Below are 26,108 nucleotides of genomic sequence, written 5' to 3'. Positions count from 1 at the left end.
TGATCAACCATATTTGGTAACAATCATTATTGTTTTTACACTTATTAATCTTTAAACAATGCTAAATGCTCAAAATATGTACAATTTCACTCAATTTATCGCAGTTAGATGAATTAGCGTAATCCTTGAAAATAACCGGGTTTCACCTAGTTGAGAATATTTGTCTTAAGGGAAACCAATATAATTAAGGACTTGTACAATGTGTAGGAGTAAATTTGTTCCCAAATGGTATACATTTCTGCTCAGGGCATGAAATGGACAACAACCATTTTGGTTTAGTAATAATGATCGCTCAAAAATATTTCAATGTTTGAGTGTGCTACTACTGTAAAATATGAAACGAATGTTTTCACAAAAATGTCAGACCACATCTCGATAAAATTGTGATCTAAGATAGTAAATTGAGTGTTACTTAAATAAAGTTGGAATGTTTTATTGAACCTGAAAAAAAAAACAAAAGATATATGTCTAATAACACTTGTAATAAAATATTTATACTTAAAAAATACTGTTGACTCACAAGACAGTATACATATAAAAGGTGGTAAGTAGTGATCGGTTTCACGGTTTCCATTGGTCACTCCAATCATCATCAGACCCAGTAGGCGAATGACAAGAATCAAACCTTTTATATGTATTTACCGTCTTGTGAGTCAACAGTAAAAGTGTAGGCTAAATATATTATTACAAGTGTTATAAGACTTTTTGTTTTCTTACAGGTAATTTAATATCACGTACGATGCTGATCAAGAAGTTACGCAAGTACTTATAAATAGGCCTTCTAAAGTATTGCTGGCAGGCAATTTTTCTCGCTCACCTCGTAATACTTTAGGTTTAACTAATGCACAAACTATTGCGTGTTACAGTTCCATTTACTATTTTGAACCAATAAATTCTAAAATAAAACCATTGAACATTCCTAGAAACCAATGAAGTGCATTTAGAGCATTACAAGGAGTAGGCCAACACCAAAAAGGTAGGTAAACTTAATATTCCAAGCCTCTACTCTACTCCATTCAATTTTTTAGGTAATAATTTTTTACAATAACTACAAAAACCATTTTTTGAATATCATGCTACAAAGCATGGTGTGGGCATGAGCAAACAAACGATAGAAAGTGAAGTTGTGTCACTCGCCACTTTGTGACGAATAATAAACGACCTGTTTGTTTTCTCGAGAATTTTCAGACTAATTATTGATGTAGCCTACAACTAAAAGTTAATTTAACTTAAACATTTTTCTCGCTCAAGTTGGTTCCTATCCCAAAAATTTAAAAAATCCTCACTTAGTGACTTTTTGTAGTTCACAAGTTTGTAAGTTAATAAGTAAGTACCTATCATTTTTTATCTTAACAAATTTATTGTTCATCATAACCAAAATTTTTTTTGAACATAAGACTCAGCAGTTAACTTAATGCAGATTACAATGATATAGGCCTAGGCTGTTTCATACGAACAATTGAGTTAACTTACGTAAATGTAGGGAAGCATGTTAATGAGCGATATGTATATGGACCGCAGTGTAACCACTTTGCTCGTCGACGTAAGCCAGCCCCTGTATTCTATAGCCCCGGTTCCGTCCATGGTCCCAGTTCCATAGGTGGCAAATTAACGTGGCTCTTCTGTACAATTCCATATACTCCTCTACACGTGTAACTTTTATCCTACTTTATTTATCCTTTTCTTGTATACAAATTCTGTGTACAATGTATATATATATAAATTTTCCTTTTTGAATGTAGCCTAATTTATTGTTTTTTGTGCGGATGATTGACTCAATCCCCAACCACAGGCATATAGCCCATTAGGGGATTCATATTTCATAAATCATTTTTTGTACCATTCAATCTGATGTTCTGTATTGAAATAATAAAGAATTCATTCATCATTCATTCATTCATAACTTATGGACAGGTTTAATTTAATTAAAACATCTGAGTTACAAAGAGTAACAAAAGTACTTTAATACAAAAAACCTTTTGTGACCTAACTTACATTTGGTACAGGAAGAGAATATTAGACTTAATCAAGCCTCGTTTATCTCAATCAGGGTAAGTTAGATGTAGCTTAACATTAGGCCAACCCTAAAACCTACCTAGGCCTAGGCCTAAAGCCGCCTAACTTAAGTTAGACTAGAAAACCATTAGGATCAAAATAACTAGGGCCTAGGCTACGCCCACCACTTTTCTAATTAACTGCTTTTCAGCATCAGGTTTTAGTTGTAGGTCCTCCTTCTTACAGCAACTTATTCCTGCCAAGAAAAGATTGAATAGGCTATATGGCCTAACATAGCTTAATTTAGAGAAAATTGACCATTTTCACTAGGCCTTGGCCTAAGTAGGCCTACCCAGATGCTTAAGTTACTTCGTTTTAAGAAAAATACTGATAGGCGTAAAAATTATAAAGCTAGCCTATTTATAGGAACAAAAACTACCAATCATAAGCCTAGGCTTGTAACTTAGGCCTAAGTCTTTGTTTACTTTACAGAAACGTTTACAAATCTTCCTAGCCTATGCATGAAGGTAAGTAACTTAAGTAATTTTGACATATACGGTAGGCCCTAAGTTAACTTATATGTATTTCAGTCTTGAATACAAAATACCTTAAATAAAAAATCACTTTTTGAATAGGCCAACATTTTAGTTCCGTGTTGGTGAATAGGCCTACACAGGTTTGAGAAAAACTTATCCACTCTTGAACAGAAGGATAGCGACTTGGCCCAAATAGAAATATATGAAATGTCGAGTTTCATGAGTAACGTAACTCCCGAAATTTCTCCCGACAATACAATGCCACGTGGCGTTGTATTTCTTATCAAACTCCTTTTTAATGTGGGCTGCAATGTCCTTTTCGATGTTGTACTTTTCCAAGGCTAGTGTAGCACAGTCCACTGCGTCTTGCTGCATCTCTTCAGTCATGTCCGCATTCTTTATTACTGCTTTGCGTTCCGTCATGATGAGATTTTAGACTATCGTTAAGCACCCTTGAGATTATGTGCGTGCAAACGAATAAATAAAGGCTAGGTTTTAGGTTACTGAAGTGAAGTCAAACTTAAATGCAGTTGCAGTAGTACAACACGTTGCCGTTGCAGGCAGGTGCGGTACGGTACGGGAGTGCAGGGAATGGGCACACGGGAGGGACTAAGGCTAAAGGTGTAGTGACGTCATATCTATAGTGGCTAATGTCTTCTCTTGAGGCGACATGATTACCGTAACAAAACGATGTAATTTCAGCGGTGTTCGTGGCATAGTTGGTAGCATTTCGGAATGGTGTTCAGGAGGTCCCGGGTTCGATCCCCGCTGGCAGCACTAACTTTTTGTCAACAAATTTTTCATATCAGCAAGTTTGGTTGGTTAGGTTAGGTTATGTCAGTTTAATTTTATAATACTAAATTTTAAAATTAATTTTATAATTAATTAAAAATTATAAGTAATTATTAATTAGATTTTTATCTTATATAGTTTTTATATTATCAGCAAGTCTGGTTGGTTAGGTTATGTTATGACAGTTTAATTTTAAAAATTAAAAATTTATTTTTTATAATTTTAAAACAATATTTTATAATTAAAAAGTTAATTTTATAACTAAAAATTAAAAAAAAAATCATTTAAAGTTTTTCAACTTAGTTCTAGCGGCGAACGCTGACACTACAAGATATGTTAGCCTTAGTCCCTCCCGTGTGCCCCACCGGGGAGTGCAGTGGCGGTGGCGGTACGTACAGGGTGCAGGCAGGGGCAGGCAGACGACAACGAACGACAGTCGACAACGACAAGACAACAGGGAACAGAAGCAGAATGGCAATGAGAATGAATCAATGAATTGGCGAATGGCGATTGGCGATGGCGCCGATGCCGCGCAGAGTTCGGAATTCTGCACCGACCGAACCAGAGAGTCAATACTTGATACTTGATACTTGATGTCTTCGTCTTTGACCCAGCTTGTGGGATTGACTGCGTCATATGCCTTTCGGCTATTTCTTTCCCGTGAATAGTGGGATTCCTTCTACATCATTCAGGGTGTATACTGGCCATTCTAGTAATTCATGTTTGATGTGGTTCTTGAATTTTGAGGTTGTGAGGCTTTTCACGTCAGCTGGGAGGCTGTTGAATAGTTTTATGGCTGCAATTGGAAAGGATTTTTGAGTTTTGCTCAGCCTGCATCTTTGGACTTCCAGATTTTGAGCTTTACGAGTTCGATGGTGATGTATGGTTGTTCTGTCATTAAAAAGATTGATATTCTGCTTGATGTAGTTTAGAGAGTTGAAAATATACTGGTTATATACTGTGAAGATTCTAAATTTTTTAAAAAGAGGTTTACAGTGTTCAAGGTCATGAGTTGATGCCATAACTCTTAACGCCTTCTTCTGCAGAGCAAGAGCATCACTGCAGGCCGCCGAGTGTCCCCACAACAGAAGACCATAGTTCAAATGACTGTGGAACAGGGCATGATAGATTCCTAGAAGGTGATCCACAGTTAACGCCTTTGTCAATTTCCTTAGAAGACAAATTACTCTTGATAATTTTGAACAAACCTTGGCCACATGAAAGTTCCAATCAAGCCTGTTATCCAGCCAGAAGCCTAGAATTTTGACTGGTTCATTGTTCCCTGCTGGGATTTCTTTTTTTAGAGACAATAATATTCTTTGAGTCTTATCTTCATTAAGTTTTAACTTATTGCTCTGGAACCAGTTTTTTGCAGAGGTGAAGGTTTCATTGGCCTCTGACAGAACGTCATCAGCACTGAATCCTCTGTTTACCAAGGTTGAGTCATCTGCAAAAAGAAGGGTCCTTCCATCCAGGTCCAGGTCGTTTATGTGTATAATGAAGAGCAGAGGGCCAAGAATACTTCCCTGCGGGACACCATGCTCCACAGACCTACATTTGGAGACAGCTCCCTCCAAGGACACTATCTGCTTACGGTTGTCTAAGTAGTCAGTAAGCATGTGGAGTGCAACGTTACAAACTCCATAAGCTGACAGCTTCCTGAGCAAAATCTTGTGGTTGACACAGTCGAATGCCTTACTGAGGTCACACATAGTTAAGGCAAGAATACCTCCCTCCTCAAAGGTGTTGTTTGCATGCTCCATGAGGGATATCAGAGCAGTGACTGTAGACCTGCCCCTCCGGAATCCATGTTGAGAAGTAGAAAGGAGGTTATTTTCCTCAAAGTAATCAAGCAACTGAGATTTGATGATGGACTCTAGTATCTTGGAGAGTACTGGCAGAATAGAAATAGGCCGGTAGTTTGAAATTACACTAAAATCACCTTTTTTATGAATTGGGACTGTCCTAGCAATCTTCAGACACTCAGGGAAGACCCCCTTGACCAAGCATAGGTTTATCAGTTCTGTGAGTGGATCTATTATATGATGTATAATTGATTTTAAAATATGGCACGAAATACCGTAGTAGTCGGGACTGGAAGAGTTCTTGAAATTTTTAACTAAATTGAGTATTTGATTGGGACTCACCATGTTGAATTGACTCAGCGTACATTCTGTGGTTCTTACGTTGGTTCCATCAATGTTCCAAACCTCTCCGCTGGGGTCTTCGGCCAATGACTGCACAATTTCCTCCACAGACCTGATGAAAAAGTTGTTGAAATCGTCAGGGCTATTAACAGAGCTTGGTACATCCAGTTTAGGTGTGTTGATCTTAACAACGTCCCACGCAGCTTTGCATTTGTTCGGGCACGCATCAATGTAACTCATATTTGCTTTTTTCTTAGCTTCCTGCACCTTGATTCTGTAAGATTTTTTTTCTTCCAAATAGAGTGAGAACAGCCTATCCTTATTTCCACCACTATTTTCATACTTGTATCTGTCATGTACAGCTTTTACATAGTTACTATGTTTTTTGAGATCTGTTGTATACCAGGATTTATCTATTAGGCCTATTTTATTTTTGTCTGGTTTACTGCTACTAGGAGATTTCTTGTGATAATTCTTACATGGAAAGACTGTGTTAAAATTTAAAATAAGTACTTTAAGGAACTGATCAAAAGCATAGCCTGGTTCCTGACTTAGCATGTTATTTTGCCATTGCGTGTTGGCCAATTCTCTCTGAAGCAAGGGAATATTTTCACTCTTTACAATTCTTTTTGTAAAAATATAATTTTTATGCCAAGAAAGATTAGACTGAGTGCTTACCAGGGCAGCATCGAAGTTCAACTCCATTACAACAGCAAGGTGGTCAGCAACCAGCGCATCCACTATCGACACCTTGTAGTCCCAAGAATCCAGATTGGTGGCCACAGTGTCAAGGCAGGCCTCCCCCCTGGTAGGTAGCCTATTTCCAATGAACAGGCCAAAAGATCGTAGGTGGTTGGTGAAGGTGGTTTCTTCTTTGGACAGGGTCTCCAGGTGTATGTTCAGGTCGCCTAGTAATATAGTTTTAGACTTTTTTCTAGCTAAAAAATTTAAACATTTCTCCAAGAGATCAATAAATTCATTGAAATCCCCATCGGGTGACCGGTAGGCTGAGATGATTATGATACTCGAGTTTTCCAGATGTAGTTCAACTCCTGAAAGTTCCAGTGTTTTTTCAACACAATAGGCACTCAAGTCAACAGTTTTAAAACTTAAGGCAGGCGAGACAAAAATGGCTGTGCCTCCATTTTTAAATGAAGATCTAGTGAAGGCAGTTGTCAGGTTTAGGTCCGATATTCTAGTATAAAATTCTAGCTCATCCTTGACTAGCCAGTGCTCAGAAAGGCAGAGCACGTCAGGTTTCTCATCATCAATAAAAAAGGATAACAATTCCATTTTGTTCCTCAGACACTGAACATTTAAAGAAGATATAATAATTTTGCTATTTACATTTATATTTACATTAGGCCAGGTATCGAAAGTGCTATCTAGGCCAACTTTTTTACTAACTAGCCCCAGGCCTAGTGCCTGGCTGGGCGTGCCCAGTTTTTTGGCATCGTTCTTTTAGGAGTGTATTTACAAAGGATTGTACCCATAGGCCACAAGTCTCCACTCAATATTTTATCTCTCATATTACTAGGTATACCAACCTTAAACGAGCTGTAGGTTTTATATCTTGTCTCCAGTCTTTCACATATAACCTCACCACTGTTGCATAGGTTTGCTACAAAGGACTTAACATCCTCGCATCTCACTTCTGGGCCAAGTCTACTTACAAATAACCACTCCGGTCTACTCACTACTGGCAAATCACAATCTTCTGCACTTTTTTTCCCGTAAATCGGTCTGTTTGATCTCTTAAGAAGAGATTTGTCACCATTAGATCTTTTATGAGTAGGCCTGGTGATTTCTTCGTTTGTGATTGGGAAGGACGTGCCGTGAGCAACTGACGCAGTAATTTTTTCGCTATTCCCTTTATGCATGGGCTCAACGTAATTGTCTCCTCTCCCACTGTTATTTATATGTCTTCTTTGGTGTTTTGATACTAGGCTCCAATTAGTTTCCATTTCTTGAGATAAAATACTCTTATTCGAATTTTCTTCTTCTTTGTTAGTTATGGAACTATTTTCTTCCAAAGTGTCCGAGGCCGAGCCTGCACCATTGACGCAGACTTGAGACTCATCTTCAGACATGTCATTTGTAGTCCTGTAACGGTGAGACTTCCCTTTTTTCCCTAGAGCTGGCCAATTGCTCCGATTGTCATTAGGCTCTCTCTCTTTAATTTTCTCATTTATTTCACATATTGACAATTTATTAGCTACATTCTCTTCTTGTAAGGATGATAACTGTCTGGACATATCCAACTGGTTTTTACTGACTTTTTCTAACTCAGTTAGAATGGTTTGAAGCGCTGGGTTGCAGTCAAGACCCACTTCGTCAGAATTGTTCTCAACGAACTTGTCAATCTCCTTATCACAGTCCTTGCAAAACCATTTAACATGGTCTGCCACATCGACTATTTTTTGAAAAGTCTCGTCACTTAAATCTAAACAACTACTATGATACCAATTCTTACATTTGCCATCACAGCCAAGATAATTTCCTTTGTTATCCACAATTTTTAAGTTACATTTAGGGCATTTAATTTCTCTACCTTTCCCTTTGGGTTTCGTCATTTTTGGAATCGTCAAATCAACGCAATATGTGCCCAGTAATTTATGCAAAACAACACTGAAATTCTTCTTGAGATTTGAAATAATACATTTATAACTCAGACAGGCACTTGTATTTAACACATAGAACAACTAAAATTTGTTGGCAGGCAAAATTTTCTTATTCACAAAATGCCTTATGAGGCCTAGTTTGAAGGTAGCCTGTTTCCTATTTATTGATATAGGCTAGTAATCAATTACATATTCACACAAAGTTTTTGAAATAAATTTTCAACAAAAGTTTTTCAGTCGATATATAAATAAAAATAAACTCACAAATTAAAATAGTTTTCCTTCTGAATCTGTATTTTCACAAAATAAAAATTTTGTCATGGTTTACAAAACCTGAAAATAGGTTAACTTGGTCCAGTACTTGTATAAGCTGATTTGAAGATTACTATACTACAAATCTTTAAAACTTACTTTATCAAAATATTTTCCTCTCTTATTTCTTTCATACTTATGATTTTTACAAAATTTAGAGTAGTTAAAACTATTAAAATTCACTTAAACTGTTGAGCTTAGAAAACACTGTTACTTATTCATGTTTATGCTTGTGCAACTCGCCGCTCCAATGATCCAATCCACCTCACAGAATTTTATCGTTAGTTCTGTCCGGTGCACTGTAGATGTCATGTTTGTTGACAATTTATTTCGTGTTAATTAAATAAAACCCCGTTTAACCAAATAAAATAATATAATAATGAACAATAACTAACTCATCCCCTCTAGTTTTATAACGAAACAGTAGAGCAGAAATCATGAAATTAACTCTAAAAAATATAAACAAAATTTCGTCGACACTATGCCACACTAGTGTCACCGGACATGAACTAGGCACGAAAAACGAGCTTAACAATTTACAATGGGATGGGAAGTCTACTTGTGTTGGTTAGTCTAATTATGATAGAACTGAATGAAGTCCATTTTTATAATGGGGTCAATTTATTTGAGCTGATCAAAAAAATACCTTATTGAAATTATATATGTTTATTGTCATTTGAATTTTTTAAATTTATTGAAAATGTCATTAAATAGCTAAAATTATAGCATAGTCAGGGATTGAATACAATATAGCTAACCACACAAACGTAGACATGTTACAATGCTTATTTTAAATATTAAAACTGGTCATTATGTTACTATAAATTTGTGGTATTTAGGGTAATAGATGTTATTAAACCTCATACCTCATGACCAACAAAATCCAACAGTAATTAGGGTTATTTGCTACCTGTACTAAAAATATTATAAAAAAATCATTTAGAGAATAAAATAAAGGGTTTTTCAAAAGCCACTTGTAGAAGTTAAAGTCTTAAAAGTATTTTCAGGATATGTTTGTATTACAGTATTACATGTATTAGCTTGTTGTATATTTTTATACTGACCCGCAGTGCCCGCATGCTCATGGTCCGAAATCATACTATACACACCGTTTCAGATCTCGAGGCCAGTGTAAGTAAGTGAGCCAATTGTTGGCCAGAAGAGGTTAGGTCGTAATGTAACGTTGTCCAAGACACAAAAGTGTCCTAGTTAGTAGTGTTGTTCCCGCCGTTTCTGCGTCCCACCAAGGCGCTACTATAGAAAAAAAAACAGGCCATACTGCAGGATCCATGACGTCACACTAGTGGATAGATTTGTCGATCGATTCGCTGCAATAAGCTGGATATGTTTGTCGGATTATAGCGGTAAGATTTTATTACAACTATCCAGCACTGTGACATAGTGCCTTGGTCCCACTCCCACCTTCCACGTTGTAGTCGGTTTTCGCGGACTTTTAAGTTGGCACTACTGTTTGCTCAAGACTCAAGAATGCAAAGGAAAAGGGATGCAAAGGGTGATCTTACACAGAAGGTGTAAAGGCTCCGTCCTAGCTGAGCGGCAAAAATTCGGTCGGTGTTGCTAGCGTGCGAATCTACCGGTGGCAAAAATTTCAAACGCACGTTAACATATGAGAGTGTCCTAGCTGACCGAGCGATGCGATGGTCGGTGGTGCGTCAACGCAGCTACCTGCGGCGAACCTCGACATGACAGATTTAACAAGAAATCTCTTTTCAATTCACTTGACTACATGATCAAAGGTTTCAATTGACATCCTTGTGTTATTTTTTATAAATCAGGATAAGCCCTTAGTTTATAGTAGAGATGATGGAATTCACCAAACTGATGCCTTTCCTAAAATTACATTAGTAGGTGCTCTAGTTGCCACAGAATTCTCAGTTTTCCTCTTCAGGTAAGTATGTTAGTGTCGAACTATCAAGCAAAATAAACTTACGCCTTTCCCCTGGGATAGCATGACCACACACTTCCATTCACTGTTGAATTGTAACTAAAGACAGGGCTCCAGTCCCTGCCGCACCGCACCCCCCCCCCCCCGCGACGACAGACGTAAGTTCCACACACTTTTGGTCGGCGTTGCGAGCGATGCTGCACGCACCGTCGAACGAATTTTTGCCGCTTAGCTATGTAGCTAGGACGCCGCTACGCAAACGCTACAAGTACTCAAAAACTAGGCAGCTGCGTTGACGCAACACCGTCCATCGCATCGCTCGGTCAGCTAGGAACGTGCGTTTGAAATTTTTGCTGCCGGTCGATTCGCACGCACGCAACGCCGACCGAATTTTTGCCACTCAGCTAGGACGGGGCCTTCACCTTACACCACGAACACCATTCCGTTGGCTGTAGTTTGGCACTAGCGGCTAGTGCCTGCCCACCAAATCTGTTCGGGAGCGAAACTTCTACCCTCCCTCCAGCTGAATTTTTATTCCATTATTAGTTTTGCCACTGAGCTATAAGAGTTTTGCCAACAGTGTCATTTAGAGGCTTCTGATTGACTATATAATTAAGGTTTACTAATTAAAAAATCAGTTTTGTTCATAAAATAAAATTATAAATGCCTCAAATTCAATTTTATAATTGTTTAAAATTACACTTTCATAACCTAACCAAACCAACCAAACGTGCTGATAATGAAAAAACCCAATGAAGGTTTATTAATCGAACGAATAGTCCTGTTCATAAAATAAAATTATAAATGCCTCAAACTCAATTTTTAATTTTTTTTAAATTATAAAATTAAACTGTCATAACCTAACCAAACTAACCAGACTTGCTGATAATGAAAAATCGAATTAAGGTATAGTTCTGTTCATAAAATAAAACTATAATTGGCTCAAATTAAATTTTGTAATGTTTTAATTGTAAAGTAAACTGTCATAACCTAACCAAACCAACCAAACTTGCAGATAATGAAAAAAATCCGAGACAAAAATATAGTGCCTCAGGAGAGATTCGAACCCTGCTCCCTATGGCCCGGCCCTCTATCCACTTTACCACCGAGGCCAACGGCACCATGCTGTATCGTTGCAGTAATGGTGTTCCCTCAGCCAATCAACAGCTGGAGGGTAGAAGATTCACCCCCGAACAGATTTGGTGGGCAGGGACTAGCCGCTAGTGTAGTTGGCTGCCCTTGGTATTCCCTCAGCCAATAGAATAGTCCCATTTTGTCCTTATTAAAAATCCGCAGCTGAAATGAAATAAAAATTATGCAGACAGGACAGGAGAAAAACAAATCTTATTTTTGTGTTCTTTTCTCCACATCTATAATCCACGGCCGCCTTTAACTACAGGCCGCGGCCTGGTAGAATGGGCAACATCGCAAGTGGTGTTGTTCAGTGACAGACGTCCCATAAGATGTGGCAGACACGTGACATCAGCTCATTAATTCGCACTTTATTGATTTAATTTTTAATTTATGAACATAAATTTATTAAAATGCTGAAAATAAAACATACAGCATTGAAAATTGAAACAATATGAATTAAAATCTATATCTGTACATTTTTAAGCGGAGTCAATATTGTCATAGTCCAGTAATCAATCTTTCGTAAATACACAAATACCATTAGTTGCTTCCAAAAAAATCAGCTGTTACAACACCACTTGCGACGTTGCCAGTTCGAAGGCCGCGGCCATGTATAATCTCAATTTCATTCCATTCTCATACTTTGTAATCACCATCGATGTTTAATAACTCTACTGGATAGCGCGCTAGGTGGTGGAAAAACGGTCCGTGCCCACCAGTCGAATTGGTGGGATACCGATGAGGAGGACGGGCCGATGAGCCTCTCTGTTTTACACAAACATACATTCACTCAACCTGCTCTGCTACACTTATTTGTTAACATAAAAATTTCAAATTGATATATTATTTTTCTGGAAAAACCAGTGTTCATTACTATGTAGTTAGTTTTGACATTAATATATTTTTTATAATTTATTTAGGCAAATTAAAACAGATGATTGTTTTTTAACACCATTAAAAACATGAAATATGTAGTAAGCGAGGAACTGTTGTATTTTTTGGTCAGGAAAAAAATTCCTGCGGCAAAGTTTGAGATGAAAGTATGAATTTTATTTTTTATTTGAACCTTTTTTTGATACGGAGCCTGCTTGTATCATTTTTAAGTGATTAAAAATAGGCATAAAGCTCACTTGGCGCGGCATTGGCGCTAGGAGCTCGGCCGGCTCAGCATCAGTTTACGGGATATAGAAACTGAGTTTCTAGCATTTCATTATCATTATATTATTACATCAAATATGTCATTACATTACGAAGAATGGTAACTTAATTTACAGGCGTATGTTTATACATTTTAATGCTTACTGGTAGTCTATAGTTAACAAAATTCTTTGAATCAAAGAATAAATGTTGGATTTCACAGTAGTATTTAATACCTAAGAAAATATTTTGTTATTATTTTACTTCAGTGAGAATAATGAATACATTTGAGATATTGGCATTAAATATTATACACTCATTTTATTTGGCAACATAATATTATTTCAAAACACGTTAATCACAGTATGACAAAGAAACATATTATAATATAAACAAATTATATATTCTTAAATGATGCACAGTCTCTCAATAATAATTGGGCCTCACCGAAGCAAATGATGACATGCATATGTGATCAAATAATTATTCTGATATACTTTGCTCTGGTTAATGTTCAAATATAAATAAAGCTAACTCTTTTATATCACCACTACATTTCTTATGATATTTACTTTTGACATATAGTCTATAAAGTGTGAGCAAGTACGTAGATTAATTATATCTGCTTATAAAACCTCCTTAAGTTCATTACAATCAATTATCCTCGGAATATTTCCACAAAACTAACATAGCAATACACGGCGAGAGCGGGCGCGACGCTCGCCACTAGGGTGACTCATGCCTTTATCCCCACTCCTCGCGGACAGAGCGAGGTAGCGACGGACCGTTTTTCGAGCCCTACTTCAACCTGAGCGCGCAATCCAGGGAGTTATTATACATCGATGGTAATCTCATCCATCATTCTCATCTCATTATCTCTTCGCTTCCTCTCCTCATCTACTGACTCCTCCGTTCCTCCCATCTACCCAACCCAACCCGGCCAACCCACCAACCCACCCTAGTCCGAGTCCCTACTTTACCCAACAAGAACAGAACAAGCCAACAAACATACATAACATAACAACAGTAACAGTAGAGAGAGTTTAGTTAATTAGTTAATAATTATTTTCTTTACTGACTGAACTCAAACTGCCAGTGCCCAGTGCTTTAGTAAAGTTTAGATTTTACTTCTGTCATTTAATTCAAGTGGTGAGTGAGTGAATAATTAGGACCAATACTAGGCCTATTATTGATGTATCGGTTGATACTCGGTTCCAGTTGTTGGTTATGAGTATACCTACTGGATAGTTTTCTTATTTTATTCTGAACAATATCTATCAACCGATTTGGTGGGTGTTAACTTAACTTAGCATGAAACAAACCTAGGCCTTAGCTCTAATAAAAGTTAATACAGAAAACAATGAAAATGCTAAGATTTTTAGGCATATACAGTTTCATAAAACTCAAGTCAATGTCTAATTTAAACTACTGTGGCCTAAATTTTTCAAGAGCATACAGTTTTTATTTGATTGGCTTAAACCTAAAATCAACTGTAGGATTAATTGTTCAACCCAGATGTATACACTTGGATATTAGCAGGAGGATAACATCTGCCGAGGTTAGGATAACAAATAACTTAGGCCTAGGTTTTAGTTTCGATAGATAGTGTATAGACTTATACCTGTAGTGCCACATTTGTTTGCACCATGTTTATGCTTAAGGCTACCTTAAGTTATTCTAATCACCCTTTTATTTTGGTGGTTAATTTAAGTTTACGCTTCCTTATAAAATTTGGCAAGGCCATCTCATGTTGTAATCCTCAGGAAGATGTAGTTTTATATGACTTAGGGCCTACCTAAGTTAACAGGTAGGCCTATCTTAATTCAGTGGCGGCTGGTGGAGTAACTCAGTGGGAGAACGCATACATTTTTTGAGTGTTTCGCTACTGATACCGAGGGAAGGTATTAGTATATTACGTTGTTACTAGTCCTGAAAATAAGTGTTTACTGGACGAGTGTGGTCGTTCCTGTGCGAGACGAAGTCGAGTTACCATACAAGTCCGGTACACACATTTTGGATGAGTTACGTACGATAGTTTACGCCATACTAACTTACTAAATCCGTAAAAATCCTTATATATTTCCACCAACTTAAAGGACTAAAAATCACTAGTCATAACCTCTAAGAGAGGTTATGTTTTTGTTTATACCACTCACTGCCACCTAAATACAGTATAATCAGCTGATTGGTGTTCGGTAAAACTCATTGCATTACAGTAGTACGCAATGAAACCCGATTTGAATAAGCCGGTGGCAAACAGCTGTTTTCTGGACTAAATCCTTGCGTGGGAAGTTCGTCAAAATAATGTAGTGTGGCGTAAACAAATAAAAAACGAGTGATTTAAATGTTACTATAGGAGGGTTTTTTTTTTTTTTTTTTTTTTTTTGATAGGCCGGTTCTTTGGTATTATCCAGAGTCAGCTTTTTTAGAGAGAGTTTTTTAACTAGAGACCAAAATAGGCTACATAGGCTAATTGGAAAGAACACACTTCAATTCAAGACTTAGGCCTATTATGATTACGATTTGTGGTCTTTAAGGTTTGCCTCCCAGAGCGATGTCGGCGAGGATTGAGTTGAATGCGTCGCCGCCGCTATATTCCGCCAAGTAGGTATACAGCGCACTGCGGCGGTTATGTTAGGTTGGGTTGTCATATTTATGATAACCCAACCTAACATAACCGGCGCAGCGCGCTGTATAAGGGTGGCCTCCCGATAATACCAAAGTAGCCTACCGATAGGCCTATAAACTGTTTAATTCATACTACGTATAGTAGGTAATTGTTTTCATTGTCTCTTTGTTTATAATTAATTCTCCTCATAACATAACCCACATACATTGCTATTTTGACAGAGAAATGCATATTTCATTATGTTAGCATCACTGAGTATTATTTCTAGAGGATCAATACTTAGTAGCCTATTAATTAATTAACTCCTTGAATACCGACGGCGCTATGAACATAACCTCTAGCAATCACTAAATAGCCTACTGTATTCAATTGTCAGATTTAATGTTGTTGACACTCAACAGGTCGTAGCGCTCAATGCTCGTTGCGGCAATAGATAAAAACTAGGTAGGTAGGCCTACTGTTTGGATGGAGTCCCAAATCCCATAAAGGAAAAATTATTTAAAACGAAGAAGGAAAGCTGTATTATTTTTATTTTGACTTAGCTAATGCAATGTATTGTCAACTTAGCTGAATAAAATGATTTGATTTGATTTGATTTGATCCCGGATAAGTTATCTTTAGCATAATCAAAGCCTGACACAGCGCTGTGATTGGTAGAATGTTTCCATGCAGTTCTAAGTTATACGGGAGATTGGACTCTTATCTACTGGGTCCTTGAGTACTACCTGTTGCAAAAGCATGTTGAGTCCATCATCACTTGCCCTAAAAACATTGACCCTGCTAACGTTTGTTGGCTACATTAAAATGCAGGAATACAAATCATATCTCTATCTAACAGATCTCTCTATCAATTAAATTTTGGAGTCTTCGAATGAATCAAAATCAAATCAAACATCGTTTATTCCATGATATATTAAAAATTGTCTTCAAAAATTACAATACAGTAGGTCTAAATCTAAAAAAAATTATGGATAAGATTGTATGCAACTATATCAATTTTTTTGCTATGTTGTCGACATGGTTTTTCCAGGATAAATTTTCAGATATGAATGGTTATTCCTAAATATTTAGTTGACTTATCTTTGATTAGATTAGTAACCCCATTTTTTAAAGTGGTGAATAGGCCTATTCTTTCCAACATTTATGTGATTTCTCTTTGTTTTGTCCTGTTAATTGATTAATTTACTTTTGAGCTACTGTAAGTTATTTTAATATTAGGCTTGTTTAGAAAATGATTCCAAGGTACCTTTAGAATTTGTCCGTACCGCACTTAGTCTGTAGTGAGATTATCAAAATCGATGATGGTTACCAATAGCTGAAACCGTTTCTTCACCCTAGAACCAAAAATTTAAAGAAAAATCAATATGGGAGTGGATTTACACTTGGTAATGTCTTGGGCCGTAGTTTCCTACACTTTTGACTCTAAAAATTCCCATTCTTCCCATTCCTGAAATCCCTTGGGGCTCTGCTAATGAGGCTTCGAAAATTCCCATGTTTACCTTATGGGTATTCATATTTAACTTGTTTGCTGCTGCTACGTACGTTCCGGAACGTCAGCGGTGCCATGGCGCCAGGAGATAGGAATGTTTCGGAACGTCACCGTTCATTGTTGTTTAATGTATCCATGGATCAGCCAGCTCGTCTCGAGCGTCCTATATTTCTTTGCAGCTTGTGGGGACGTACTTTTATGACAAAAAAACATATAGTTTCCCAAAGTCACCACCAGGGTTGTTTTGAACAGTGCTTTGTGCCACCTCTTTCCTGCTAGATAGCGACACTACTTTACCGACTGTAACCTGGGTAGCCTAGTTCTGCTATCTATCAGAATCGCTTAGTACTATGTCCAAAGAAAGTTTTATTGCAGAACATTGCTATCCAGTATAACTACTGTTGTTTTTACTGTAATTCAGTGTTTCACCGGCAATGTTACGCAGCTGCAAGCGCTAGTTCAGCTCCTGGCGCCGTCCCGGCATCTTGCGGTCAACAGCAAACGTGTTAAGTAATAGAAATTTAAATTTACAATTTTTGTAATTTTCTCCATAACTGATAAGTAACTGGTCAAAAGCACTTAAAGATACTAAATTATTTGGTTTTTAAGCTCTAGTTTGGCGAGAATTTGGGAAGTTCTTTGTTTGGTAGGTCAAAAATGAGAAAAAACAATTTGTGGCTCATAAAACCTTGTTACGGTGGTTTGAACAATATAGACCTATAAAAAAAAGTATTCCGGCCTCGTCTCTATGTCTTACCATGAGACTTAAACGGCAATAGCTTAGTTATTCCCTACTACGGGAAATTCACTAAACACAAGTACAGTAAAAAAAGTAAGGATACCCTAGCTTGAGTTTTTGTTCTCTTGGATCTTCCCTTAAAACCTATAATAGTAGGCAAGAAAGTTATGTTCTTCATCATACTCTCATAACTTGAGTTTTACAACGGGTCCAGTTCTTAAGTTTAAACTATACCTAGGTCTACACAAACTCTCTTTTTTTATACCAGTAGGCCTACTGCAGTTTATTCACATTCAAGTTAGCTGATTTAGAAGTTTGCTTGATAATAAAAAAATTCTTACAGACTTAAGTTTAAAATGAGCTAAGATAAATTATACAACACTGAAAAAATTAGGTATAAAATGACTGATTTGGTTAATAAAATACTCAAATAACACAGTCTACTAGAAATTCTATTTATACATCATAATATTATTTCTATCCTAGATATTTAAAAAAATATTCATTATGGTAGTAGGTTTTAAAATATCAATTACTGTGTCTTATCATAACAGCCTCTCTTTATCTTCGTTTTGTTTAACATAGTAATATTTAGATAAAAAAACACGGTGTTGAATATTTAAAAGCGAATTTTTACTGTAAAAGTTGTTTATTGCATGTTTAGTTTTATAGTTTTGTGTTTGAGTTGACATTTGTAACATGAAATATGAGCAATTCATCATTCCACAATTCATTCCTTCTCAGCTTTGTGTTTGTCAGGCTTTTACAACATTGTGTGGTTTAGGATTATTATGTAATTTTGTTGAAATGTTCTAGTCCATCCTAACTCATCTCGTTTGAGTTAACTCGGTGTGTCCGCATCATTTTAGTTACTGGTCTTTTTAAACTCTGTAAGTTTCTTAATTAGATGTCAGCACATTAATGGTGTTCTTAAGTTAATTCAAGTAAAGTAGTAGGCCTTTAGGTTTCTGGTAGCCTACCTGTTGATATTTAAGTCACTTCATGACTTCAAAACCTGTGATATTTGATATATCGTTGATAATGGTGAAAACGATTATTTCTTATCATATCACTATTATTTGCATTGCTGCCCTATTATTTTCATTGCTGCCCTATTATTTTCATTGCTTGTACTATCTCTTCATGGCATCTTAGTAAAATTACAAATGCTTATTAAATATACTATGAAAACACAAAATATATTCTTTACATTTCAAACAAATACCATTCCGGAACTTTCGGTGTACGCAGATGACCTCAATAAGAGATGACAAAATGTTCCTCACTTCAATCCAAGCTACTGTCAAAAGCGGTTGATCGTAATATGGTAACATTAACATTACAAAATTTTACTTAAATTCCCTAAAACATACTATGAAAACACAAAATCCTATCACAACACAAACATTCAACGGAAGTCATTTTATTCTTTACATTTAATATAAGTTAAAAAGCATTCCCTCCAATATTTTACTAAAATTCACTGAAACATCACCAACTGCAGATAACCCAATTTCCGTATGGATGTAAACAAAATTGTATTATGGCCATCGGTTTTGATGATTTGATCTGATTTGATGTAAACAAATGTAAACTTGAAAAAGTTCAGATGATTGACAACAGACTTTAGCACAGACTCTGAAGTTGTAAAAGCCTGTAGGACGAAGGGCTTTCATGAGATATGATCCAAACCTGTAAAAGGCACATAGGATAAGAGCTTTTTTGATACTCAATATGCCTATAAAAATAAATATTTAGTGGTCGATTTGCTGCACACAAAAATCCAACAAATTATATTAATAATATAGATTCTATGCAAAAGTTTGCTAAGACTTATTTGTTATCAATTAATTATTTATGATTTATCTGTGAGTTTTTTCTAACTATTTGTTAAGAAATTCTAATACTTTAATCATGTGTTACGAAATGGAAAGAATTGTTGACAGCAATATTCGTCATGTTCAATCCTTTGGTGATAATACAAAATAGTTCATCTGTAGTTTTTATTTCAATCGATGTGTCTAAATAATATGCACTTTATGTCTACAAGTAGCGTAAATATCAAATTTACAGGGATTAGTAATTGACAACAACACAGTCCGTTGGTGGCTCTATTCAACCATATCATTTTCATTCTGATACTGGCTACATCGCTGCATCTGCCATGGGAATGATGATGATAAATGATAGACAATCAGATGTTTCCTAAGATCCAATTTCAGCCTTTACCGTTATTCACACAATTGCACTTTCTCTTTGCCTCTAGCCTCTAACCCTGCTTGTGCTCCAGGTGTCTACTCTGAGTGGAAAGAGCTTAGCGGAGATGAAGTTTGAATATCCAGCAGCTAGACGTGACGAGAGTGTTGTTGATAACTACCACGGAGTCCAGGTAACAAACTTCTTCTCAAATAAGAATGTCTATTCAGGAGTTTCATTAGTTATAACAAAAGAGTAGAGTTTGTATACAAACGGTTAAAGTTCATAGAGGTTTTGATTTATTTGGCCTAAGAGTTTGTTTGATCATATTACGTAGGTGAGTGGCCTGGGTTAAGGCAGTGGCGTAACTAGAACAGGGATTTGGGGGGGATGGAGGAGCCCTAACACCGGGGGGCCTGGGGGGTACCCAGCAAATAAGAACTCCAAACTCGCGTTTTCAGGCATTTTAGAGGTGTAGGCCTAATCACGTTCACAAGAACTCAAAAAATCAACCCAATTGAGGCTGTCTCTGGCCAGTCAGAATCAGGAAATAGCAAGTAACTAAATCATAATCACAACACAACAAACAAACAAATTATCATTAAGTTGTTGTACTGTAGCCTTCTAAACTGCACGTGAAGAGCCGTATCTACTGAGTTTTTATTATGAATTGATTTTAACAGGCTGAAAACTTTAAACTTACAGCGCTTGAGCGGCAATGTTGCCAACATAATATGATGATTTTCTACGTAATCACCACTGGAAATCCCCGATTTTATTCACAAAGATTTTTGCCTTGGGGGGGGGAGGGGATTCGATCTCCCTCATCCCCCCCTGTAGTTACACCACTGGCCTAAGGTAGGTACCTAGTACTGTAGTTACTGTGTTACAGCATAGTGTCGGCCTTCAAGTCTGATGGTTGAATGATCAATACCAAGCAGACTTTATTCAGGACTCAGATATGCCACTTGTCGTTGCTATCTAACTAAAGGCTAAACAAACTCTCTCTAAACTCCAACCTCAAAACTTCTTGTCTTGTAACACAATTTGCGCTAATGCAATAAGTTAGAAAAAAAGAAAGAACAGAAATTGTTGTCTGCTAGAGAAGCAGACTTCCATAGCAAGTGCGAATTACGTTTTATTCTATCTAGCAGACAACATTTGTATAAATCATATTTCAAGTTTATAAAGGTGACGGTGCGCGTTTTGGTACCATGTATAAGAGAACTCAGTATAATTTGTTCCGGTGTCTTATTCGCCATCACTTTTTCAGTTTTACTTCACTCGAAAAAGACACATCAATGTCGTATTTTAGATTTATGTAGGTCTACCGTGATCCCAGAACAAAACGTAACTTGAACCCGATCGCCATCGCCAAGAACAATGAAGGCGGATGAATGCTAACGTAGTGTTTTGCAGCACATACCGTAATGAGTTTAATAATGTTGAAAAATAATAAAATAAAATATCTAAGTAAGTTTTAATTAAATATTGTATTGCATTTTTATGTAATCTGAAGCAGCTTAACAGTTTTTATTTATTTTCAAACCAAGTTAGAACGGAACTATTTTACCGACCTTGTTCATTTGGCTAATGGCGGAGGACATTATTTCATTTCATCGGAAACTCACGACACGATTACACAATAGTTGGAAATGAAACGTTGTCACTCGATAGTCGATAGAAACTGATTACTATTCGTATTTTAGCCCGATGGTAATTTTTTATTAATTACTTGAAACACTTTTTTGGCCAACTTGATTTGTTTTATGTTTTCTAAAGCTCTAACTAATTATGTGACCAGATGCGAAGTATTCGAAAAGGTCCGAACTATTTGACCACCGTCGAACTATTCAAAAAATCGAATACTCGTAGATAGAACAAATCGAATCAAATAGTAGGTTTACTATTCGATTCGATTCAAAATTTTGAATATTCGCACACCCCTACAAAAAACATATAAAAACAGCCGTTAAATTAAAACACTCAAGATAAAAAATTGACCAACATGCAGTAACTCATAACTCCACACTTAGTAACTCTTGCAGTTAACACTTTTTACTCTTTGTTTTCCTCAATGTATCATTTATTTACTGCAGTGAAGGCAGACACTTGATCTCTTGGATTAATAGGTTACAACTATGGAGAAGCCTTATGATCAATGTGCTAATTTGATTGCTGGGAATGCTATAGTAATTTTTTGTTTTTGAATTGCAATAATTTGGTTATGAAAATTGATTACAAACCAATTTGTTTATTTGGAAACATCTGAAACATCTTGTACTCAAATGACAGAATGCTCTTATCTTGCAGATCAGAGATCCATACAGGTGGCTGGAAGACCCTGATAGTGATGAAACCAAAAAATTTGTGGACGCACAAAATGCCATCACTCAACCGTTCCTGGAGAAATGTCAATATCGAACAAAAATAAATGAATATCTCACAAAATACTGGAACTATCCAAAATATTCTTGTCCCTACCGGCACGGAAATAAGTTCTTCTTCTACAAAAACAGCGGTCTACAAAACCAAAGGTTTGTATCTATCAACACTGTATAAGCCGTTTAGAGTTCAAAATAAATCAAATGTATAACCTTCCTGGTGTCTTGTCAATTTTTTTCGTAGTGTCAGGCAATTTTCGGGCATTATGCAGCAATATGATAAAAAAAATAAATGTTTTATTACCTCAAGTGTTCACTCAACCAAAACTATGAAACAAAGTTATAATAAAAACATTCACTTTCAATAAAAAAAATAAATAACTAAAGCGTGGAACAATGTAGGCCTACAAAGAAAAAAAATGTTTAGCTACAGTAAGAACAATACAGTAAGAAATTATAGTCACAAATGTTAATCGGAAACCAAACGCTCTCTCTGCAGTCTCCGCTTAGTACCACGAGTTGACCTCTAGAAGTGCTGTAGTTTATGGTAGCATTCACGGCGCACTCTTACATTGCATTCAGGGCAACAGAATCTTGTCCTTCCTTTGCTGCATACCATACACATCCTTTCACATTTCCTTGTCAGCTCCTTGAGGAGGTGTTGATCTCCGGCTGGTCCAGGGTAGGTAGAGGTTCCTGAGGGATTCCAGCTGCTACAAGAGCTTCAACGATGGTGATATGAAAACCTCTTCTCTCCAGTAGATTGTCTGTGTTAATTTTGTAAAGAACATATTGATTTACCATGCAAATGTTTACAAAGTTGAAACAATCTTCTAATACTCACTAGTAGAGCGGTTATGTGACATTTGGTAGACAGACTTCTCTTTGACGTCAATTCCGCCCTTTGACTGGTTGTAATCATGAATCAAAAGAGCTCCCTTTTTACTTTGTACGATTCCATCCTCAGCATTGTGGGCAGTTGTGATAACAAAATATTGCCTTGTCTAAAATAAATACTTTCCTAGGCACCAAGAACTGGAGGTATTTTTGGCAGTTCTAGAAGGTATATAGACTTTTTAATAATTGTTCCGGTTAAAAAGGTTTGACATTCCAAGAGTCGCTCAGCTAAGGGGATTTTTGTATAAAAATTGTCAGTGTATAGGTGGTACCCTTTATCCAATAATCTAGTTTTCAAGATAAATTCATGACAACTCTTTCGGTGAACAGTTCTTAAGGATCATTGGCTGGTAAATATTCTGCCCTGTTGTGTAATTATTCAACATGCAAAACATTGAATTGGTATTACTGTCACATAGCTGAAATTTTAAATTCCATATTGCTCGTGCTTTTTGTTTGGAAGGCACTGTATAGTTTCACAGCGGTTCTTCACTCCGCTCAGAGTCTGGATCACTAAAATCTTCATCTAAAGCAATCCTAATAACCAGTAGCTGTTCCTAGGGGGGGGGGGCTACAAGGGCTAAAGCCCCCCCCTTGTACCCTGGAAAAATAAATTTAATCTTACATTTCGTCCTTAAAACACGCAATGTCATAAAACAGACATCAATGTAGTTTTTATTAAACTTAATAAGCAATGGCAGGAGTAGTATTAAGTTTCACATGGATAAACTTTGTGGAAAATAGTACAACAAATAAAACAAAATTATGCTATTTTTGTACGCATCATTCAATTTTTACAGCAGTCAGCTGTTGACATTAGGGCAAAGGCGAGCGCCGAGCATGCGAGGGGAAACAGCTGATTTCCTGATGTTCCATAGTTAGGTGTCAAATTGTCTGCTAGCCACTAACATTACACAAGCATCAATCAGCAATCTGCGGTAGCACCAGTAGCCTATTACCATTGACTATATAAACACTAGTGTTAAAGTTTATGTAGACAAGGCTGCTACTGAATTTCATACTATACATATTGTGACAGATCTATGAAATGGAGAAAAACGTAAGGTTAAAAAAACATGTCTACTTGCTTGAATGTACCTGTATTTTTTTTTTTTTTTTTTTTTTGAACCTGTATTTTTTATAACAGGTGAAATGGAAGGTTTTAGGACCATTGGGCACAGTTCTAGCCGTTAGAAATGGCTTTATAAAGTCACCAAAACGCTTTTAGGAGATATGGCTTCGTAGTCTACAGTAGGCCTATGTTTTGAAATTAATGAATGGAAGTTCGTCATGGTTTGATTTTTGAAATGTCTATTTGCTCATGACAAAGACAAATAACAGGAAAATGGGAGGTTTTTGGACAGTTGGACACAGATATAGACATTAATAATGGCTTTAGAAAGCCAGTAAACAGCTTTAAGGAGGATATGGCCGTAGCCTACATTACGTTTTGAGATTTATGAATGCAATCGTCATAGTTAGTTTTAAAAATGTCTACTTATTCATGACAAATAAGTGGGGAGATGGGAGGTTTTTGCACACAGCTCTAGACCAGTGGACATCAATTAAATGGAGGTCCATTCCAAGTTCCTACAAAACTGTCACGGTCCGGGGGGTCTCCCCCAGAAGAAATTTCAAAATGTCATTTAAAATGGTGTGATTTTAGCCTATTTGCGCATGCTATTTGTAACATTTTTTTGTTGCCAAAATACCATATAAAAGTTTGAATTTATCAGAAAATAGCTTATTGTTTAGGTTTGGAAAAAATTCACAAATTATTAATTGTGTCATAAAATTTAATTTCACTTAGAAATTATACATAAAGATTACTCACATAGAATATTCAAACTCAGTGAGAGAAATGACATTTTTTATTTTGGGCCACTTCTCTAAAGTTTGGAATGAATCCTGTGCAGCTGATTCTCATCAGGTTGTTGAGGTGGCTGTCACTGAGGCGAGATCTTTATTTATTTTTGATAAAGTTCATCCTTGAAAATGCCAACTCACATGTGTACGTTGATCCAAACATTGTACAAAGTTTGATGGCCAAGTTTTTCAGTGCAGGATATTTTTCACTGCTCACATACTTAATCCAAAATAGCTCACACAAAAGTTCTTTCGGGACTTGTCTAAATTTGTCCTTCAGAACAATGTCTTCCTGGAAATCTATTATTTCCATTTGAAGGGCTGCTTTATTACAATTCAAAACTTCTGCTGCTTCATTGGTCCACTCTCCATTAGGCTTTAGAGAAAAACAGTTATTTAGGACTTGAACCACATTCCCTATTTTGTCAAAGTCACAAAATCGAGCTTCTAACTCAGATTTGAGGTCGTTTAAAAAGTTTACAAACTGTTTCATGTCAATAACGTAGTTGGTTTCACAAACTGAGTTCAGGCTGGGAAAGTGCACACGTTCGTTACTGATATCTTCACACCAAAGAACAACTTTTCTCGTAAAGTTTCTAATTTCTGAGAGAAGTTCACACACAAAAAGTCCTTTCCCTTGAATTTTTAAGTTTAAAAAATTGAAATGTCTGAAGACATCTGTCAGGAAAGTTAATTTTGGAATAGTGTCTTCTGTATCAAGCAGAAAGCCCAAGTGTTCATTTGCAACTTCTTCACTACATTCTGAAAGAAATACTTTTATGTCCTCCATAACAGCAAAAAAACCGTTGGAGTACAAATCCTTTGCTCAGCCACCTTACGTTGTTGTGAAGTAATAATTCGTCAAACTGTGCTTCAGTTTCCTCAAGAAGTGATTTGAATTGACGGTGCCTAAGTGAAGACTTTGATCCTATGAAGTTAATGATCTTAACTACAGTTTGCATTGTACTTTCAAGAGCAGGATTCAGTTTGCAACACAACACACTTTGATGGATAATACAGTGGTAGGCTAGCAAACTTTCATTAAATTTAGGGTCTGTTTTCATTCGACTTACCAAGCCTTTGTTTTTTCCTGTCATCGCACGAGTACCATCCGTCGTTACTGATATATTTTTTTCAAATCCAAGTCAGCTTTCTCTTCTCAAAATAGTCCATTAAAACGTTGTATAGGTCCTCTCCGCGTGTTTGCCCAGATATTGGCAACATAGTTAACAATTCTTCCACAAACTGTTCTTTTTTACTGTCCAAAAACCTCACAAAAACAATCAATTGAGCTGTATCGGTAATGTCACTTGATTCGTCCAATGCTA

General features: G+C 36.5%; 3 protein-coding genes across 8 annotated transcripts in view; 1 reads left to right on the top strand and 2 right to left on the bottom strand.

Annotated features, from left to right (window-relative positions):
- Positions 1 to 1,939: 1,939 nt before the first annotated feature.
- Positions 1,940 to 3,020, bottom strand: LOC128988910 (dynein light chain 1, cytoplasmic-like). The gene has a single exon (XM_054410681.1). It carries the CDS (start codon positions 2,952 to 2,954, stop codon positions 2,685 to 2,687), a length of 270 nt encoding a protein of 89 aa, XP_054266656.1. The 5' UTR covers positions 2,955 to 3,020; the 3' UTR covers positions 1,940 to 2,684.
- Positions 3,021 to 3,970: 950 nt separating this feature from the next.
- Positions 3,971 to 13,502, bottom strand: LOC128989202 (uncharacterized). The gene is made up of 4 exons (XM_054411074.1): positions 13,419 to 13,502; positions 7,018 to 7,848; positions 6,149 to 6,778; positions 3,971 to 5,944 (listed from the first exon to the last, which is right to left on the bottom strand). Exons 1-4 carry the CDS (start codon positions 13,500 to 13,502, stop codon positions 3,971 to 3,973), a joined length of 3,519 nt encoding a protein of 1,172 aa, XP_054267049.1.
- Positions 13,503 to 13,593: 91 nt separating this feature from the next.
- LOC128988956 (prolyl endopeptidase) overlaps positions 13,594 to 26,108 on the top strand; it is a 61,452-nt gene continuing 48,937 nt past the window's right edge. The window contains exons 1-3 of one of the 6 annotated variants that reach the window (XM_054410752.1): positions 13,594 to 13,729; positions 19,728 to 19,826; positions 21,947 to 22,170. In XM_054410752.1, the coding sequence (XP_054266727.1) occupies positions 19,761 to 19,826; positions 21,947 to 22,170 (290 nt within the window). In that variant the 5' untranslated portion in view covers positions 13,594 to 13,729; positions 19,728 to 19,760. The other 5 variants (XM_054410753.1, XM_054410754.1, XM_054410751.1 and 2 more) reach the window with 5 other exon arrangements.

The sequence above is a fragment of the Macrosteles quadrilineatus genome, unplaced genomic scaffold (genome assembly GCF_028750875.1).
Source record: "Macrosteles quadrilineatus isolate MER2022 unplaced genomic scaffold, UCM_ALF_1.0 Scaffold_3__2_contigs__length_128488019, whole genome shotgun sequence".
Classification (NCBI taxonomy): Eukaryota; Metazoa; Arthropoda; class Insecta; order Hemiptera; family Cicadellidae; genus Macrosteles; species Macrosteles quadrilineatus.
The sequence above is the reverse complement of the archived record's forward strand: the minus strand, read 5'-3'. Positions and strand labels throughout refer to the sequence as shown.

Bases quoted from the DNA above. Each gene is read 5' to 3' on its own strand.
- LOC128988910 (XM_054410681.1), bottom strand. From the start codon at position 2,954: ATGACGGAACGCAAAGCAGTAATAAAGAATGCGGACATGACTGAAGAG.
- LOC128989202 (XM_054411074.1), bottom strand. From the start codon at position 13,502: ATGGGAGGAACGGAGGAGTCAGTAGATGAGGAGAGGAAGCGAAGAGAT. The intron at 7,849-13,418 runs GTATAATAACTC...TGGTTTTGCAAG, and splicing joins TGGATGAGATTACCATCGAT to GACTGTGATAAGGAGATTGA. The intron at 6,779-7,017 runs GTTGGTATACCT...TTAAATGTTCAG, and splicing joins AAACCTACAGCTCGTTTAAG to TGTCTGAGGAACAAAATGGA.